The sequence below is a fragment of the Microtus pennsylvanicus genome, chromosome 7 (genome assembly GCF_037038515.1).
Source record: "Microtus pennsylvanicus isolate mMicPen1 chromosome 7, mMicPen1.hap1, whole genome shotgun sequence".
Lineage (NCBI taxonomy): Eukaryota > Metazoa > Chordata > Mammalia > Rodentia > Cricetidae > Microtus > Microtus pennsylvanicus.
In genome coordinates, this window is record NC_134585.1 from 102,401,653 (window position 1) to 102,421,626 (window position 19,974).

The window sequence follows — 19,974 nt, forward strand, 5'->3', positions numbered from 1 at the left end:
TAACTGAATTTTTATTGATTGTTATTTTATGATTAAAATATATATGTAATATAAAATTTAAGAGGACCTAATCAGGCCTACCTATCTTGGAATACTTTCATGGAAAACAATCAAATGCATAAATAATATTGTTTTAATCATAATTAACATTAATATTATAAAGATATTTTAAAATTCAAACAGTTATTGAAATCTAAAAATCCTTGCTGTCATCAGAATGAACAGTGAGTGTTCCCATGCAATAAGAAGCTAATTGTATCGGCTGTTGATACAATTCTCACACCAGAGGATTCTTCTCTTGGAAGGATCATGCTGTGAATACTCTTCATAGGATGTTACAGAAGCTTGCTCAGCTGTAGGAGCGATACAGAAAATGATAGTAGCCAATTCAGTTTAGTGATGATGGAATTTGCATGACGCAAAGTGTCATGTAAATCCTGAATTGACATCAACTGTAAACGCAGAATGTTTAGTACTCACGAACTAATGACTCTGTTTCTCTAAGAATGACAACTCAAAGTTCTCAGTGACTGAGATGCTTCTCCAAGAAAAATCCATCCAAACATTACATATTTTGAAAGCTACAGGGTGATTTTTGCTGCCTAAGTGGATTACCTCATTAGATCCTGATAAGCGCCTAGGAGACTCTGTCTGGTAAGTTTCCATTGTTCCATAATTGTAGTCTTGAAAATCATCCACAATATTTGCCTGATGGTAAATTCAGAAGAAAGAGAGTTAGGAAATTTGCAAAGTAACCTCAAGTACATGAAAATCACGAATTAATTGAATTAGAGTGTTAGCCAAATTGGAATTGGTCTAATTGGGTTAAGACTAAGACTCATCAGAGATCTTCCATCACATCTAGGAGAGATCTTGATTGCTTTTTTTCTGACTACCTGGACCCCTAGTTTGGCATTGGTTGTTGCTGGGTAACGCTTCTTCTTCTTGGATGCATATTTTTCAGATTTGGGGGATGTGAACTTTTTAGACTTTTTCTTTGAGCTAGTGATCAAAGTCCTCTTCTTCTTTGTGTAATTGGATTTCTTTTTCTGTAAAATGTCATGAAAGACGGAATGGAAAACATGTAATGAGAAAGAAAGCAAAGACCACGGACGAAAGGGAAGAAGTGCAGATGTCAAAATGGTCAGCAATCCTCAGGGCAGCCTCTGTTGAGTCAAATCCATGATTAATTCACAGAAGTCCAAGACAGGTATGGGGTGCATCTGAGGAAGGACAGAGTGGAGCATCACATACAACAGACAGTTGGGTTTACCTCTGTTTGGGCTATTGTTTCTTCAGTGACAGTGGGTGTCTCTGTTATACTCTCAACCTCTTTATAGTCTGATTCTCCATACTCATAGTCATACTCGATTATATCCTCGGGAGCATACTACGTCACAAAGGAAACAATATTGGGCAATTTGGTTAGTTGCAAGTAATATTATTAACAGAGTGGAGATCATCTGCTTAACGTTTACTCAAAGTAAATGTTAAGAGAGATCTGGGATTAAACACGCATATTATTCTATTGTACATAGAATCTAATGACATCGGAGTTATCAAGCAAGCTTTTTAAGAACAGAACAAGTGGTTAGGGCTGTGAAAAAAAATAAAAGTTTTGAATAATGATTCAAACTTTTATTAAAGAGTAAATATTAATTCAAAGATAGGATTATTGTTATGGACATGGTTGTTAAATATCCAGTCTAATTTTGATTCATAAAAATCTGCGGTGAAATATCTCCCTATAAAAATAGTAATTTCTCTGGGGCTGCAGCTATTTGGACAAGCACTCAGCAGGCACTGGATTTGAACGCAAGCATGGTGAAGATAAGACTAAAAAAGACAGAGGTTCAATAAGTATGCTTTCTCAATAAATAATATGGTGAAAAGTAAAAACATAAAGAACAGTCTCATGAAAATATGAGATGTCCACATCTGTCATGGGAAACTGGAAAATATACGTGAAATATATATGACTGTATTTGGAAAATATAGACTTAAAATTTGTTCCCAATTCTCTCATTTTCTTTAAACCAGTGGTTCTCCACTTTCCTAATGCTGTGACCCTTTCATACAGTTCCTCATGTTGTGGAGACCCCCAACCATAAAATTATCTCATTGATAATTCATAACTGTAATTTTGCTACTTCTGTGAGTCATAACGTAAATATCAGTGATAGCCAATTGTCTTAGGCATTGTGAAAGGGTCATTTTACTTCTACCTGCCTGTTGCTCTAAGCTAAAATCTAAATGAACATGAGAACTACTCAAGTATTACACTTTCAAAGATAGGTATACCTCAATTAACAAATCATTTCCATCATTGTTATTATTTTTCTGCTGGATTTAGTGGCCAATGTTTACAAATCTTAAAATATTTGAACTAAATTTACAACATTGTACCTTAGATATTTCTGTAATAAAAATTTAATTGGGGACCAAGTGTGTTTCCCAATATCAACCACAACCTATTTATGGGATGAGGAGGAGGACAGTGTATTCATCTACAAAGCTATCTTTATGAAAATTTTAACTTTTGTTTTTAATATTTAGAATGTGTATAGAAAACACACTTAAAAACCTTTTGTACCTATATGAGTTAAATAAAATATCTACAACTACTAGAAAAATTTCTGTCTCTCTCCATATTTAATATATATATGGAAAATCTATGTATATATAAAAACATATACATACATATGGAAAGTTTATAAATAAAGCATATATATAGAACATACTTATATAGAGAGTATATGTTTCTAAATATAGAGATCTATATATACACAACAAAAGTCTATATATACTTCATATACATAAATATATATTATATGCAGATATCACATATGTATATCCTTTCTATACATAGAGACTTTCCATACATGTATGTATATGCATATATATGTATGTATATATATATGGGGAGAGAGAGAAAGAAAGAGAGAAAGAGAGAGAGAGAGAGAGAGAGTCCTCAATCTGGCCTCAAACTTGCTGTGTACCCAAATACGGCATTGAGCTCTTGATATTTATGCCTCCACCCTGCAATATCTTGGTTACAAGTATGTAACCACCATGTCAGACATTTATGTAAGTATTAAGTAAGAACATCGCACCAAAGAATAATGCTTCTGTAGCTACCATCACTCATGTGGGAATATAAAATATTGAGTATACATATGACTGGCTTAAAATAAAATATAAAAACCAAGAAATATTTGCAGGTCATTTTTTTGTTTACAGTTTTAAATCTAATTAAATTATACAATAAAAATTAATAATACAATAAAATACAAAATTATACAATAAAAATAAAAGAACGATCAGTGAAACAATGAAAAGTTAGTTTTAAGTTTGATTATTAAGAGAGCATTTAGGCTAAGTTCTGGATATAAAGATGAATTTGTAAATGTTTGTCAATATTTATCACAGTAATTAATTTATGTCAAGTTTCTGCTTGAAGAAAAAATGTCTTTCAATCTTCATAATTCTCTCTACTCCTGGATCTTTCTGCAAATTAGAACTGCCAGAATTCTCACAGGAGAAGTAAAGCAACTGGTAAGTATGCTTCATCAAGCAGTGGAACATATCTTTCTCAGGGGACAACTCAAGAGTCAATCAAAAGGACTGCTCCTTGAAGTCTCATTATTTTATTACCTGCCTAGGCACTTCTTTAAAAAACAACAACACTATTTAGCATACATAAATGATTCTTTGTTTACATGAAGCAGTACAACATACTTTGGAGAATACATTTCACTTCTCACTAAGGAATTTTGAAATATCCTGAAAATAGGTATAGAGAAGTACTGATGGTGATCAATGAAAAGTCCTGAAACCCTGGGAGGGGAAAATAAAATAGATTTTACAGGAGGAATGGAGGTGGGTGTGTATGGAAGCATGAGAGGTCAGGTGTGTAGTGAGATGAGAGGGAGAGAGGGAGTAGAGACATGGCTGGAATTGGGGACATTTGAGTGGTGGGTGGTGTGGAAGCCTAGTGCAGTTGAAGCCTCCTGTAATGTATGGAGGTGATCCTAATGAGAACTCCTAGTAGTGCGGAATATATAGAGAGTCTCAGATGTCCATCTCTTGTATCAAGGCAAGGCTTCTAGGGATGAGACTGGGTTACATTCAATTGAGTTGTTGACTAAGGAGGGTTTCATAGAAATCCCCAAACAACCCAGGCTGTTGCTAGGACAAAGGGTTGATATCTGGAAAACTAAAAGTGGTACTCCATTGCTGAGGACAACATCTACACAAGTCATTGAACATAGGGAAGTCACGCTGGTGCCTACACGGAGCCGTCATCCTTATGTTCTGGTTTCTTTGGTACTGGCACAGGCTACACTAAGGAGAGGCATGGATACTAACCCAGTTACAAAACGTTTGATCTACAATCTGTCCTCTCTGCAGAATATGCTAAGGCAGTGGAGGAACAGAAGAGGTAGGAGTGACCAACCATGTCTGATTGACTTAAGATCCACTCCATGGGCGGAAGCCAGATCCAACACTGCCTGGGTGACTAAGAGCTGGAGACTAAATAGCCCAGCGACTTACGGTAAAAACAACCACAATTAGTCTCAAAAACAAAACTAAAACTTAAACAAAACAAAAAGTATCATGAAATTGCTCCAATGATAATTCTGTTATATACATAGATCTGTGCCATATCCAGTCATCACTGGAGAGACCGCCTCTGACATCAGATGGGAACAGATGCAGATACCCACAGCCAGATATTATGCAGAGAAATAATCTATTAAATAAGAGGACTCAATCAGGTCTCTTTGCTAAGGGCTTTGGTAATTCCCCCATAAGAGGAGGTGAGAGGGACAGTGGGGACAGAAACGGTGTAAGACAGTGATATGGGAGAACAAAGCCATCTGATTCAACTAAACGAGATTCATCTGAGCTCACAGATACTCAGTCAGCAAGAACATGGCCTACATGGGTCAGCACTAGGTCCTCTGTCTATTTATTATGGTATTTAGCTGGGTATTTTTATGGATTGCTTGGCTGTGGGAACATGCGGATCTCCAACAGTTATGCCTGCTCTTCAGACTCCTTTCCTCATGTTGCGTTGCTGTGTTCAACTTCAATATATTATTTTTGCTTCATCTTGCTGCATTTTATTTTGTCATATTTAGTTTTATCTCTTATAGACCCATTTTTTCAATAAGGGGTGGAATTGGAGTGGATCCAAAGGGACAGGAAAGTGGTAAGGAACTGGAAAGAGTAAAGAGCTGGGAAACTGTAATAGGATGTATTGTATGGAGAGGAGAATCAAGTAAAATAAAAGAAAAACAAATGAAAAATAAAAAGTAAAAAACAAAAATAATAACAAAAAAGTCACAAAAAAAAGGGTGCTGTGACAGATAAATTTACTCCATGAATACTACAGGGGAAATCTGGAACTGCACTGAAGATGAAGTTTCTGAAATTTTTTTACTCACTGTTTTGTTTAGGAGAAAAAAAAATGTGAAGTCATAAAATCCTATGCCTTGATCAGAACTGTCATTGACAACAGACACTAACAAAAAGATGGTGGGAGACATCCATGTTAGCAAGTTAGGTTTCCTAATATGAAAAGAAAAAGAAAGAAAAAACCATATAGAACTACAGAACGTTGGTATCTAATTTCTTACAATTGTCTGTAAGTCAGGAAGAAAATTTAACATGATGAGAATATCCGAAAGAGACATAATCTTAACATCACTTATGCTTCTGTATCAGGCAATGTAACCCACTGCCGAAGGAAGATGTTTGTTCTGAATGGGAATCAATCTAGAGAGTACATCTCTCATCCCATGATGAGGATGGAACTGCAGCATTAGCACACACAGATGAGTTTAGAATGGATTAGATGTGTTACGTGAGGGAAAAAGAGGTAGAAAAAAAACATATTTGAGTCACCTTACCTAGGGAAGTTCACAAATATATTAATGGAATATTAAACAATGTACTGACCCATGTTCCACATTATACTTTATGTTTAGACTTGAAAAGATGACATTGCTTTGATAATTTTTTTAGGCAGACTACCTGAAAATTAACTAGGAAAATACACATTTAGTATATAATGACACATTTAATGGTTACCATTGAAAATTATAATAAAAATCGCTTATTTTTATTTTTTAGGATTAATATAAAATGTTTAATTCATTCAAGTATAAGTGTAGCTAATTAGGGGAAGTAAGAGTAATTCTTCCTCAAAAAAATTAAACTAAAACTTTTCACTATTGACACACTATTTTATAAGCTGCAATAATGGCTCCACAGAACACCTGCTTCTCTTCTTCTACTAAGTAGAACCATGTATTTGCTATAACATTTTATTTTACTTATAAAAGTGGCAACTGTCAAATAAATGTCATTATTTTTGAATGCAGAAATACTGAGACACTTGACATATCAGCTATAGAGACTAACCCTAACATAATGGTTTTTCTCCATTGAAACCACCAAAACTATATTTAGTTAGTCATAAGGATATAAAAGAATAATTCACTTGAACAATACTCAAACAAAACATTCAAATAATTTTCCTTAACTCTTTCATATTGGTCTTGCTGCTGGCTCTGAAGACTATCCTGATTTCAAAAAAGGTACTAATGTTAAATTGTGGGAAAGATTTGGACAACAGAATTCACTAGGATACATTACAAGCTAAAATACTGTGAAAATTTTGCAACTCTGAATTATAAAAACCAAAACATTTTGTATTAGTTATAACAATAAAACAAAATTGTCCATTTATTCTGAGTAGTATAAATTCAAAACATTGCATCAAATCGTGTAGATTTTAAAAGTAACATATACACTACTTGAGGTATTTTTAAAATAGACTTTTGGTCTCAAAATTCAAATCCCCTTTCACAGTTTGAATCCCTTAGTTTTCAGAAAATAAATGTGAAAAGATAGTTTTCTCAGAAAATAAAACACCAATTGGTATCCAGGACCAATGTGTAGTCCTGGATAGGAGCAATCAGGTTGGATATGTATTTGAAAGAGAGTTGAGGGGAGTACATGGGAGAGCTAGGGAGGAGGAAAGGGAAGGTGGGAAATGTAATTATATAATCTCAAAAATGTTTTACATTATGTTAAAACAAAAACAATACTTCTAATATAAATTAAAGCACCAACTATTTCCGGTTTGATTTGTCTACTTGCCTATGAGAAAAGAAATATTTTTTGAAAATTAAAAGATAAATAAGCTTCTGATTATATAATAGGGCCTAAAATCTTCAAGACCAATATCAGTTTTTTTTCTCTTCATTCAGTATGAAATACCAAAAGTTGAGAAATAGCCATTACACCATAAAACATGCTCTCCCCATAGTAAGAGGTTTTAACTGTTTAAAGCAAAGAGCTGAAATACAGTGTTAAGTAATTAACTGTGAAAAAAAATAAAGTACTATATTCTTCTCAAAATATTCAAGAACTCTTAATTGAAAATATAGTTTAATTAAACTGGGTAAATATGCTTTAAATGGAGGTCACAGCCCCACCTCTGGACCTGAGGGCCTAGTGTGCCCTGCATCCTCACCTCGTCTATCTGTGGCTCCTGAGCTTGAGCAGCAGCCTTCGATGTTGAGTCACAGTCTGGACTGTAATGGTCACAGTAATCATAAGCTGCCTTGGGATCATCCGTGATCAAGAACTGCTGAATATCACCCTACAAAGAGTCAGACGAGGAGGTAGTCAAGCATAGGCAAATACACAGGCCTTTGACATGTTTTTAAGGTCAGAGTAGCCTACATTCCAGTGTACAAAGAAGAGAAATTACTTAAATGCTTATCATTATAAAGAAAAGTCTCATAAGACTGAGAAAATCATAATCAATTACACTATTCCACCTTACTCTCTGCTATAAAAAATCTACTGTACATTAATCTACCTATTAATATTCAGACTTACAGAATTCACAATTAAATATACATAGTAAAATACAAATGAAATACATGGAAAAAACTGGACTTCAGTGGCTAAAATGTTGATTAGTTTACACTAAAATGTTATGGTTAGACAAATCTGGAATTATGTTCAGAAAAAGAAAATGCTTACCCACTACGATAAACACATAATATGGTAGAAAATATAGATAATAAAGCACAGATTTGGTACTGCTTGCTTACAGTGCTGTATTTTTTTTTCTTAATTTGGACATGGAAATAACTGTCCCATTATGTGGTAATGAACAGGGATTTTTCTTTTGCCATGTTAACTAGCTAGAACCTTCAAGTGTCTCAGAAGTTTTACTGTATGTAGAGGACATCTACTAATTTAAATCTTCTTTCTTGATGCATTGCCTCAGGATTAGTAATACAGGAGCTACGAGGACCTTTTTAGGTCTTTACTGGATTTACACACAGCTCTTCTCTCTAACCAGAGGGAAGCTGAACTCAGAATCTATTACATTTATTAAAGTAACTTCAAGTAATTTCATTTTGTTATTAACTTATAAGCTTGTGCTCCTAAAAACTCTTTGAACACACATATGTATCTATGTATGTATGATAGAATGTATGAACGTATGAACAGATGTATTTATGTATGATAATATGCATGAACGTATGAACAGATGTATGTATGTATGATAGTATGTATGAACGTATGAACAGATGTATGTATGCATCTCTGTGTGCAGAGGCAGCACCCCAAATAAGAAGCAAAAACTAATTTAGTTTCCACTGAACATGAAATACAAAAATTGCAGTTAACATCTAGGTAAAAATACTATAGAACTTCTAATGGTCACACTGTTATTAATGTTTCCAATAGTTACTTGCTTATATCATGAAACACTGTAAGAAGTTGACCAAATAAACAATTTTTCTGCATGACTTTTCAATATTTTCTGAATATATGGATGAATTATGCCATTGACTACTAATTTTTGGCATATAAGTACCTAAACTATATTGACAGCACTTCCCAAGCCAAAACTCATTGCTTGATTGATGAGTTTTGGCTTGTGAAATGCTGTCAATGAAGCACACAGTAGCCACATCTGGGCTGTTAGAGATGAAGACACACCCATAAAATGAGAACACTGAATGCACACTTCTTTATTCTATTGCCCCATAAAAGAATAATTTGGCAATGCTGGGCACAACTAGTACATCAAGGAGTAATGTCACTGGTGGTTCTAATTAGAAATTCTAATTCTTAATGTTTTTCCTCATTACCTGGGATTATCAGTCCCTTTAGTTTAACTGAAATGAACAAATTGAGAAATGCTATCTAACATCCATTCCAGAGTTACAAATTATTAAGTTCCATATTTAATCGCTAAAATACAAAAATATAGTGTCTCATATATTAATTCTATTTCTTAAATATATTTTGAAAGGAATATTGTTTTTCCAACCACTTGCTATTCTATTTATAGGTCTTTACTTCTTTAATGGAGTGTTGCTAATGTTTCCACTATAAATTTCTATTTCAGTATTTAATGGTTTGCCATAAAATATAGTATTGGAAAAAATTGTAAATTTCTGTAAAAATCCAATAGCACTATTTTCCCAGAAAGTATTTCACAGTGTTTTGTATTAATCATATGTTGTGTTGTATGACAGTCCATAAATAAACCTGAGTATCATAACAGGTGTAATGAGCTGTAAATATTATTTTTAATGCTACAATATTTTCCAGAGCTAGAAAGAGGCTAAATTATGAAATAAAATTGGCCTCTGTACTACTGTAACATTAGAGGCATGAAAAACACATCTTTATTCTATAATTCTCCAAAAGACAAGATTGAGATAGAGATAATAGAATTACTTCATGATCTACAGCTGTGTCAACCAGTTCTATATAATAGAGAATTTTCATATAGACTGTAAGGACTTACTGGAAAAGGGCTACATAATTGTAAGAAAACAAAATCAAAGCTTTGTAAACAAATGAATGGCACTTTCCTTTGTTGAAGACTCTCACTTATATATTTATCACTGTCAATTATAAACATAATTATGTAAGCTTCTTCCATACCAAAAATGAATGCACACATTAAATATTTTCAGTTTGATCTCTTCTCTGTCTCTCTCTCAGTCACACAAACACAAACACACACACACACACACACACACACACACACCACCACCACCACCACCACCACCACCACCACCACACACCACCACACCTCATTTAGTAAATTTCCATGATGATGGTTTATTTCTATTTTCTGCTCTGAAAGTGCTTACACAATACCCTATGTAGCATTTTAGTTGAGATCCACTGTATAAATAATCATGTTTACTGAAAGAAGATATCATAGAAAATCCATCTAATATATGTGAGAATTATTTTAAGTCCAACTGTCGCTGGGTGTAAGACCACTAAGTGTTTTGTTGAGTTCAACTCCAAGATGGCCAACCACTGACTGTGCCATATAGCAGTGAAACAAACAGAATAAACAATGAGAATCCAGGCTCAGATAAGTTGTTATAACGAACACATGACGTAACTGAATGATATGATTTTTAGATGGATCATTTGATTGAAAGAGAACCACAGGGATGGCAGTAGACATTCATATGTAACTGAGTAGCTTCATGGGATGCTGGGCTGGTTCTTCCTTACAACTGAGATATGATGATACCTTCAATGTCAAGAAATTAGTATCTGCACTTTCTGCAGGTTTTCAGTTTTCTCAAAGTCTTAGAACTAAGTTTCAATATTAAAACCAGAATTTCTTATGTTGTAAAAGTTCTATTTTCTGGGTTAAGAAACAAATCAACGAAACATCACTCATCACAATAGCCACAAATGGCATAAAATATCTCAGAGAACCTCTGGCCAAAAAAGCAGAAGACTTGTATGACAAAACTTTAAATCTTTGAAGAAAGAAATTGAAGAAAAGACCAGAAAGTAGAAAGATCTCCCATGCCCTTGAGTAGGTAGAATTAACATAGTAAAAATGGAAATCTTACCAAAAGCAATCTACAGATTTAATGCAATGGCCATCAAAATCCCAATAAATTTCTTCCCAGACCTCAAAAGAACAATACTCAACTCATTTGGAAAAGCAAAAAACCCAGGATAGCCAAAACAATCCTGTACAATAAAAGAACTTCTGGAGGCATCACAATCCCTGACTTCAAACTCTACTACAGAGCTACAATACTGAAAACATTCTGGTATTGGCATAAAAACAGACAGGAGGACCAATGGAACTGAATTGAAGAGCTGGATATTAATCCACACACCTTCAAACACCTAATTTTTCACAAAGAAGCAAAAAATATCAAATGGAAAAAGGCATATTTAATTAACAAATGGTGCTGGCATAACTGGATGTCAACATGTAGAAGAATGAAAATAGATCAATACTTATCACCAACACAAAACTCAAGTCTAAATGAATCAAAGACCTCAACATAAAGCCAGCCACACTGAACCTTACAGAAGAGAAAGTAGGAAGTAGACTGAATGCATTGGAACAGGAGACCACTTCCTAAATATAAGCACAGCAGCACAGACACTGAAAGGAACAATTAATAAATGGGACCTCCTGAAACTGAAAAGCAAAGGACATGGTCAACAAGTCAAAACAACAGCCTTCAGGATGGGAAAAGATCTTCACTAACCCCACATCAGATAGAGATCTGAACTTCAAAATATACAAATAACTCAAGAAACTGGTCATCAAAAGAACACATAATCCAATAAAAAAAATGGAGTACAGACCTAAACAGAGAACTCTTAACAGAGGATTCTAAAATGGCTGAAAGACACTTAAGGAAATGTTCAACATCCTTAGTCATCAGAGAAATTCAAATCAAAACAACTCTAAGATGCCATCTTACACCTGTAAGAATGGCCAAGATCAAAAACGCAGATAACTTATGCTGGAGAGGTTGTGGGATAAAGGGAACACTCCTGCATTGCTGGTTGGAATGATAGCTGATACAGCCCCTTTGGATGTCAGTGTGGCGGAAAATTAGGAAACAACTTTCCCTAAGACCTAGCAATACCACTTTTGGGTATATATCCAAAGGATGCTCAATCATGACACAAGGACATGTGCTCAGCTATGTTCATAGCAGCATTGTTTTTCATACCCAGAACCTGGAAAGAACTTAAATGCCCCTCGACCGAAGAATGGATAAGGAAAATGGGGTACATTTACACAATGGAGTACTACATAGTAGAAAAAAATAACAGTATCTTGAATTTTGCAGGCAAATGGATGGAGCTAGAAAACATCATTCTGAGTGAGGTAACCCAGACCCAGAAAAACAAGTATCACATGTGCTCACTTATAAGTGGGTTTTAAACATAAAGCAAAGAAAACATGCCCACAAATCATAATCTCAGAAAACTCAGACAACAATGAAGACCCTAAGAGAGATATAGATAGATCTAATCTCCACGGGAAGTAGAAAAAGACAAGATCTCCTGAGTAAATTGGGGTACATATAGAAACATACTTAGCACACAGGAGAGGTACCTACATACCCACAGTTCTTGTCACTACTCATTACAACAAACTGTGGAATCATCGGTCCTCCTCAGTTTATGAATAGATAACAAAAATGTGTTGTATATACCTAGATGTGTACAGTGAAGGTCTACCTGGTTAGATTTCATATGAAAATAAGAATTCTTCTGGGCATTGTCAGTGTGCTCTAAGAAGGCTAAATTTCGAAACAACAGACTTGTTGATTGAACACAGCAAAGCATCATTATTGTAACATGGGGGAAACTGGCTGGTTTAAGTCTCACTTAGAGTGACAAGAAGGAGGCAAGCCAAACATGTTGGGAAATATTGCAGCCTACACAGAATAAAAGAACAAAGATGTTAACCAATAGCAATGAATAAATGAATCTCAAATATCATCAATGATGCCCCACTCCCGGTATAGGACAGTAAGAACCTAGAAAAAGAAATTTCTTTCAGAAACCTTCCACTGCACACTGAGCAGGTTAAGGACACTGAGACTGTTGCAGCTGGGCCTATGGGATGGCAAGCCTCAAGTACATAGCATGTAATCGAGGTTTTCAAGTAAAAAAATGCAAGAGTTAGGGTAATGGAAGGGTCTACAGAGAGTTTCCTTTATTCAAGCCTTAGAATACAGCAGTATTCTGCAACGAAGGAACCTCCAGAGGAAATTGCTGATGGAGTTGTGCAGAGGAAAACTCTGTGAGCAAACATAAAGTTAAAGTAGCGTCAGAAACTCTAGCAGCTTGCAGTGGCTGCTGAGGAAAGCTGTGACCACCACATGAAACTACTCCAGAAGATGATGTGATTGGACTCAGCACAGCAATAGGGGCGGGGCTCCTCAGGCCCTTGAGGACACACCTTTTGACCCAGTGTCTCCAATGTGTATGTAACAGATGCAACATAAGGAGGTAGCATTTAGCCTGCTAACGCCCCGTCTAGCCTTGGTCAATTTCTTCCATCTACTGCTTGCTCTCTCCCTTCTGGAACAGGGAGCAATATTTATCTCATACAGGTCCCACCATGTCTTAGATGCATGTAACTTGATATTTTACTTTTACAGTGACTTACAGCTGACAATTTTCCTGTATATCAGATATAACTTTGAATTTGAGTTTTGAGCAATGCTGAAAGAGTTGAGAGACTTTGAGACTTGGGACTTATGGTTATAAATTAGTTTTGATTATTAAAAAGTGCTAATTAAAGAGAGAAATAATGGGATATTATGCTTTCAGTACTGAAATTTCTTTTAATAGGTCTAAGATTAAAACTTCATCTGGTACTGCTGAAGAGAACAGGTGGTATTACTTGAGTCATTCTGAACATTCCTTCTAGAAGGATGGTGAGACCATGATCATTTTCCTTTCCTCTGCTTTGGTTTGAGACATTAGTCTTGAACTGTTATGTGCACTGTAGCCAGGATGGACTATCATCCATTGTCCTCCTCAGAGATCAGACAAATGGTTCTTGCCCTGGACTCTGTACTTCCCAACATGAGCTGCATAAGCCCTTTCTCTTTGTGTGGGTATCTTGAGTGTTTCATTGCTGTAACGCAAAGTCAATAGTATTAAGACATTTCTTCACTGCTTTTTCTTCCTTTTCTCCTTTAACCCCCAAGGAGGTAATGGTACTCAGTAGATTCTTAGCTTTCCTGTTTGTACTTCTGCAAATATGATTTTTGTTTCCTAATGAAGTTGAAGAATTCATTTAAAAGTTCCATGATGATAGTTTTATGTTTTAATTATACATACACAAAAACCTTAAAGATTTATATAAAAAGCATAGGTGTGTAATTTTCTAGGAAAGATGTGAGCCTATACTAGAAGACAATCTGTTTCAGTGGATTGTAAACTACACAAAAGCAAGAGTTGTGTTCTCTGAGATATTTATAGTATCCATATTCAGCTAGCATGTGCTAGGGTTTCAGGAAACACCAAATGTATGGATCTACAGGCAAATGTGTTTTCATCATTAAAAGATGCCATTTCAACATGTGTGAACTAAGAGCAAGCAAACAAGTTCCTCATCTTCTGGACCTTGACACAGACATCTCCTTCTGATGGTGATTTTAAAGGTTTGTTTTTATCGTGGATGAATGTTTTGTCTTCATAAATGTAGGAGTACCGTGAGCATACAGCGAGGCCACAGATCACAAAGGGGCATCAGATCCCCTGGAACTGGAACTACAGTCAGTTTTGAACAACTATGTACGTGCAGAACTTGGGTCCTCTGCAAGAACAGCAAATGCTCTTAAACACAGAGCCACCTCTCCTCCCTCCCTGATTCTGATATTAGTCTGTCTCATTTTTCTATAATAAATTATAACTATGAATATTTAGAAAATACCATTACTTCTTTTGTATTCCCCCTTTGCTGGAGAGGCTGTGGAGGAAGGGGTACCCTCATCCATTGCTGGTGGGAATGCAATCTTGTGCAACCACTGTGGAAATCAGTGTTTCAGTTTCTCAGGAAATTCGGAATCAACCTACCCCTGGACCCAGCAATACCACTCTTGGGAATATACCCAAGAGATGCCAGATCATATGACAAAAGCATTTGTTCAACTATGTTCATAGCAGTATTATTTGTAATAGCCAGAACCTGGAAACAACCTAGATGCCTTTCAATGGAAGAATGGATAAAGAAAGTATGGAATATATACACATTAGAGTACTACACTGCGGTAAAAAACAATGACTTCTCAAATTTTGCATGCAAATGGATGGAAATAGAAAACACTATCCTGAGTGAGGTATCCCAGACCCAAAAAGATGAACATGGGATGTACTCACTCATAATTGGTTTCTAGCCATAAATAAGGGTCACGGAGTCTACAACTGGTGAACCTAAAGAAACTAAATAAGAAGGTGAACCCAAGGAAAAACATATAGTTATCCTCTTGGCTATGGGAAGTAGACAAAATTGCCGGGGAGAAAATTGGGATCTTGGGGATGGGGTGGGATGGGGGTAAGGGGAGATGGGGAGAGAAAAGTTAGAAGGGAAGGAGGGGGGACTTGGGGAAACAGGAGGATTGGGATAAAGGAAGGTTGGACAGGGGAGCACGGAACCACAATTCTTAGTTAAGGGAGTCACTTTAGGGTTGGCAAGAGACTTGACCCTAGAGTGGCTCCCAAACACTGAAATAAGTATAAGTTAGGCCATTTGTAAACTTGAAATCGTAAGTGGTAAGAGGCATTTTTTTTTCAAAATTTTAGAGGTAATTGAATTATCAGTATAAAGTTCAAGGAAAGTGGCTGTAGATTTCACTTGTAATTCCTCCATGAATAAGATCCAAGAAAATCAGTTTCATTGATCTTAAAGTGATAAGCCAGCATGCCAGGAAAAGGGAAAGAAAAAATGTAAGAGAGAAAAAAAAAGAAAATCTCTACAGCTGAAGTGTCTGGCAGTCACTACAGTGAAGGCGGTGGTGGAGCACAATGTCACACTCCATTTGATAGATGCTCCCTTCATTCCCAATTACATTTGAAATTTGTGAACAACCAAATGGGTCTTGGGAGAGATTCTAATTGCATACGCAGAAAGAAGGAGGACACACTGGATCTTACATGGGGTTAAAACTCTGAAGTACTGACCAAGAAAGACACATCAGTTGAACTGTGTCTCTGACCTACTGAGAATTCTGGATATGCCAAGACAGTAAGACCAGGAACATTGTTTTGTTCTCAAACATTCCTTACAGTGAGGGATACTTTCTCAAGTATTTTGTGGGGTGAAGGAAAGCTACCAATATGCTGAGCTTTACTGTGAGTGAAACACACACCAGATATTGCGTCAGAACCATAATTCAAAGGAAAGAATGAGAGAAACCACATCGTCACTGTCCTGACTGCAGCCCACACAACCCTGACAGGGCACCAAAACCAGCTGAAGAAACCAATTTTATGAAAAGGGGCTGTGTCCTACATTATTTAAATGTACTTCCAATTCAATAAACATTGACCAACATTGCAGAAAACATCTGACACTGGAGAAAATCTTCCCCCAAAGTACACACCTATCTTATCTATATGCTCAATGGTAAAAGAGTTCTTATTTGAGCATAAGTACTAATGTAGATCCACTCCACACAGTGAAAAAGTAAAATTAACACAATGTTTAGTTAAAAGGTAGCATACCTTATCCACTACTTCTTTGAAGCCTGTGTTTCTTAAATTAATAAGCTCTGGAGAGTGTATTTTGCTTTTAAACTATATCAGTTAGATAATATGTATGGCAAACATGACTACAAACTGTTTTAATACTACAGAAAGCATCTGCCCTCTCAAAGTTTGTATTCTAGAAGATGAAAATATGTAAGCAAATGATAGAATGCCAGAAACAGTTGCAAAAAACATAGAACAAGAAAGAAGGGTAATATTTCAGAAGGATATACTGTTTCATAGCTAGTTCAATAAGGGAAAATGTTACAGACTAAAGGACACCAGGAATGAACATAGAGGGGAAAGAATGGAACTCAGGCAGCACCCTCAAAACACAGAAACTGTCTGATGCATAGGCAGGAACTATGCTGTGAGTAGACTGTGTGAAGGAAGGGACACACTGGACTGGAAGGATAGAGGAGGGAAGGAATCGCTGCTATAGTTGGAAAGGATGGCAGAGAATAAGATGCAACCTGCAGAATTTTGCACTCAAAAGTCCCTGGGATATTATAACGAAAAAGGTGATATCAGTCATTATTCTCTCATTCCATCTTTCACTGAAGAGCGGCTTACCAGTACTTAAGACTAGGACTCATAGAGCCACTCCACAGAAGCCTGATCAGAGGAAACTAAAGGACTAGGCTTTACGGCACCCTCTCCTCTCATGCAGGAACAATATACAGCCATTTATAGAAATAAGTGAAGTAGCCTATGTCTTTAAAAAACCATGTTCTAAAAGTAGCTCCACAATACAGAAATTAATTACCTTCCTTGTATACTGCTTTGAGCTGGACTACTTTACTTTCGCACTAATGCTGTGCTCACCATAAAACACAGGATAGTAAAGATGATGAAACACAATTTTTCCTAGGATAATCCAATAGCTTTTAATCTTTTAAAGATTTTGTTAAAGGTTGTAAATGTAGTTTATAAACCATAAAGAGAGAGTTAAAGCCCTTTCCCTTTAGCTAATATTCCAAAGAATTCATGTTTGTAAACACCACATATTTCCTCAGAGTAGCATTGCCAGAAACCTAAAGTAATAAGTTCCTTTTCCATTAGCCCCGCGTGTTCAATCAGTCCTCTTGAGTGCTGTCCTATTTTACTTTCTGTTGCTGAGATAAGCACAGGCATTCTTCAAGCCTTTCAAAGACTACAGAATATGGCATTTAAAATGTTTTAAGAACATAGGACTTTTCATGACAGTAGACACATCTGCTACTGGCAGCACGAAGCTACTTCAAGAGGAAGATGGGCACAGCAGAGCCTCCTTATGTCATTGGTTAGTCACTTGGGCATGAAACTGCTCTTGCCTTGACTGCTTTATGGTATGCTGTGTGAATTGGACATGCAGGACCCACAGAGAGATGACTGCTGACGTTGCCTAAGGAAGGTGAGACAGTCCTTCAGGGTGTCTGCCAGACATTCTGCAGGACACAAGAGAAAGTAACTGACAAACTGCTAATATAGGCAGAACTGTCTTTAAAATTTCCTGCTTCGAGGTACTTAGGGATATGCCAAAGCATTGTTGTAATTAATATAGTTTCTGTGTGATTATTCATGACTGGGTAGCCAGGAACAAATGAACAGTCTCCATTTACAGAGAATCACTGAATTTATATTTTAATAACACGAATTTTAAACTATCTTCAAAACTGCAACATGTATCACAAATTAGAATCAGTTTAGGAGATAGTAAAGAAGAATAAATTGAAATTAAAACTGTCTTTACATGCCTCATGCACCTTTCCTTTGTGGAACAGGCAAAATTTTATGAAACTGTCCCCTCCCCAGGAGTTATACATCACACTGAAACTCAGTCATGGGTGGTAAAGGGTACAGGTTTGTGAGTTTTAGTTAAGGGATTCTGTAAGATCTCACAGTAACAACCAGACAGGTAATTCTGTTGGGTGTCTAGAAAAGAGAGAAAAAAGAATAGTTTTTAAATAAACTGAAATATTCAGAACTGCCGATCACAATTTGGCCTTCTATGAAGAAGGAGGTAAGTGCATAATTCCAGACCACCTGAGTCTTCCTACGAACCTCGGGGAGCAGAACTGAAAAGCCCTGACAAAACTGACATTTCATGTTCTCAGACTCCCCACAAGACTCACATGGAATGCGACTACAAATTGTTTTTTCTTCTTGACACATACCCACAGATTATTTTACTCACCCTATCATGTATGCCTTTCAAGAGCAAAATTTCAAGACATATTGTTAGGTAAGGACACGCAATTTATGGAGAATAAATAACATCATAACTAGAATCGATATGGCAAGGTCAGAATTCACGGGGCTTTTTATATTTCTGGTGCCAATGCTTAACGTTTTAATAGAACAAAGCAAATCTTATGCAAGCACATAAGGCTAATGAAACGCAGGTATAAAATAATCACAAGAAAAACATGTGTTATAGATCAATAAAGCTAACAGAAATAGAGTGTAGCTTTATAAAATTATCAATTGCTCAGACACAGCAGAGGAGAGAATCTCAGTTCAAGCACTGACAATGGAAACAACCAGGACTAAAAAGCAAAGAGAGAAAAAAATTAAAAGGAACTGAATAAAAAGAGAAGACTTAGGAGTGTGGTGTAGTAGTAGGGTACTTGTGTAGTAGCATGCATGAGACTCAAGGTGGGATCCACCACACCACAGTAACTATGAGGTAACACAAACAACAAAATAGTCAAAAACTATGGAAAAGATTGTGTCTAGATAGTTATGTTGGCTAGACTTGATGGCCCTTCTGACATTCCCAGGAGATATAATCTCATAGCCACTACCTGTTTCTCTGGCTGTTACACTCTTTCTGCCCGTCTTGCTAATGAGGACTGGGTATTAAGTAAAAATAAATTGGGGGGCTGGAGAGATGGCTCAGTGGTTAAGAGCATTGCCTTCTCTTCCAAAGGTCCTGAGTTCAATTCCCAGCAACCACATGGTGGCTCAAAACCATCTGTAATGAGGTCTGGTGCCCTCTTCTGGCCTTCAGTCATACACACAGGAAGAATATTGTATACATAATAAATAAATATTTAATAAATAAATAAATTTATGCAGGTGGTAGTGATGGACACCTTTAATCCTAGAACTTGGGAGGCAGAGGCAAGTGGATCTCTGCATTTGAGACCAGCATGACCTACATACAGAATGAGTTCCAAACCAGATATTCCCTTCCACTTTCTATGGCTGCCCACACACACACGTGTGTGAATGATATAACAATAGTAGTAATAACAAGAAATATAAATCTTTCCTAATGTTTCCTGAGTGGTTTTGCAAATTTGCCACCATAATTCACCTACCACTCATGGGACACTCACCCCAATGTAAGAGCCTTTGATTGACAAAGTTTAAAGATACTGAAGG

General features: G+C 36.2%; 1 protein-coding gene across 3 annotated transcripts in view; it reads right to left on the reverse strand.

Moving 5' to 3' along the window:
• The window catches only part of Col11a1 (collagen type XI alpha 1 chain), a 165,462-nt gene that overhangs the window by 106,435 nt on the left and 39,053 nt on the right, over positions 1-19,974 (reverse strand). For 2 of the 3 annotated variants that reach the window (XM_075981552.1, XM_075981553.1), the window contains 4 exons: positions 7,547-7,675; positions 1,274-1,390; positions 897-1,049; positions 616-708 (listed from right to left, as the gene is read on the reverse strand). In XM_075981552.1, coding sequence (XP_075837667.1) covers positions 616-708; positions 897-1,049; positions 1,274-1,390; positions 7,547-7,675 — 492 coding nt within the window. The remainder of the gene's footprint in view (positions 1-615; positions 709-896; positions 1,050-1,273; positions 1,391-7,546; positions 7,676-19,974) is intronic. The other variant, XM_075981554.1, reaches the window with a different exon arrangement.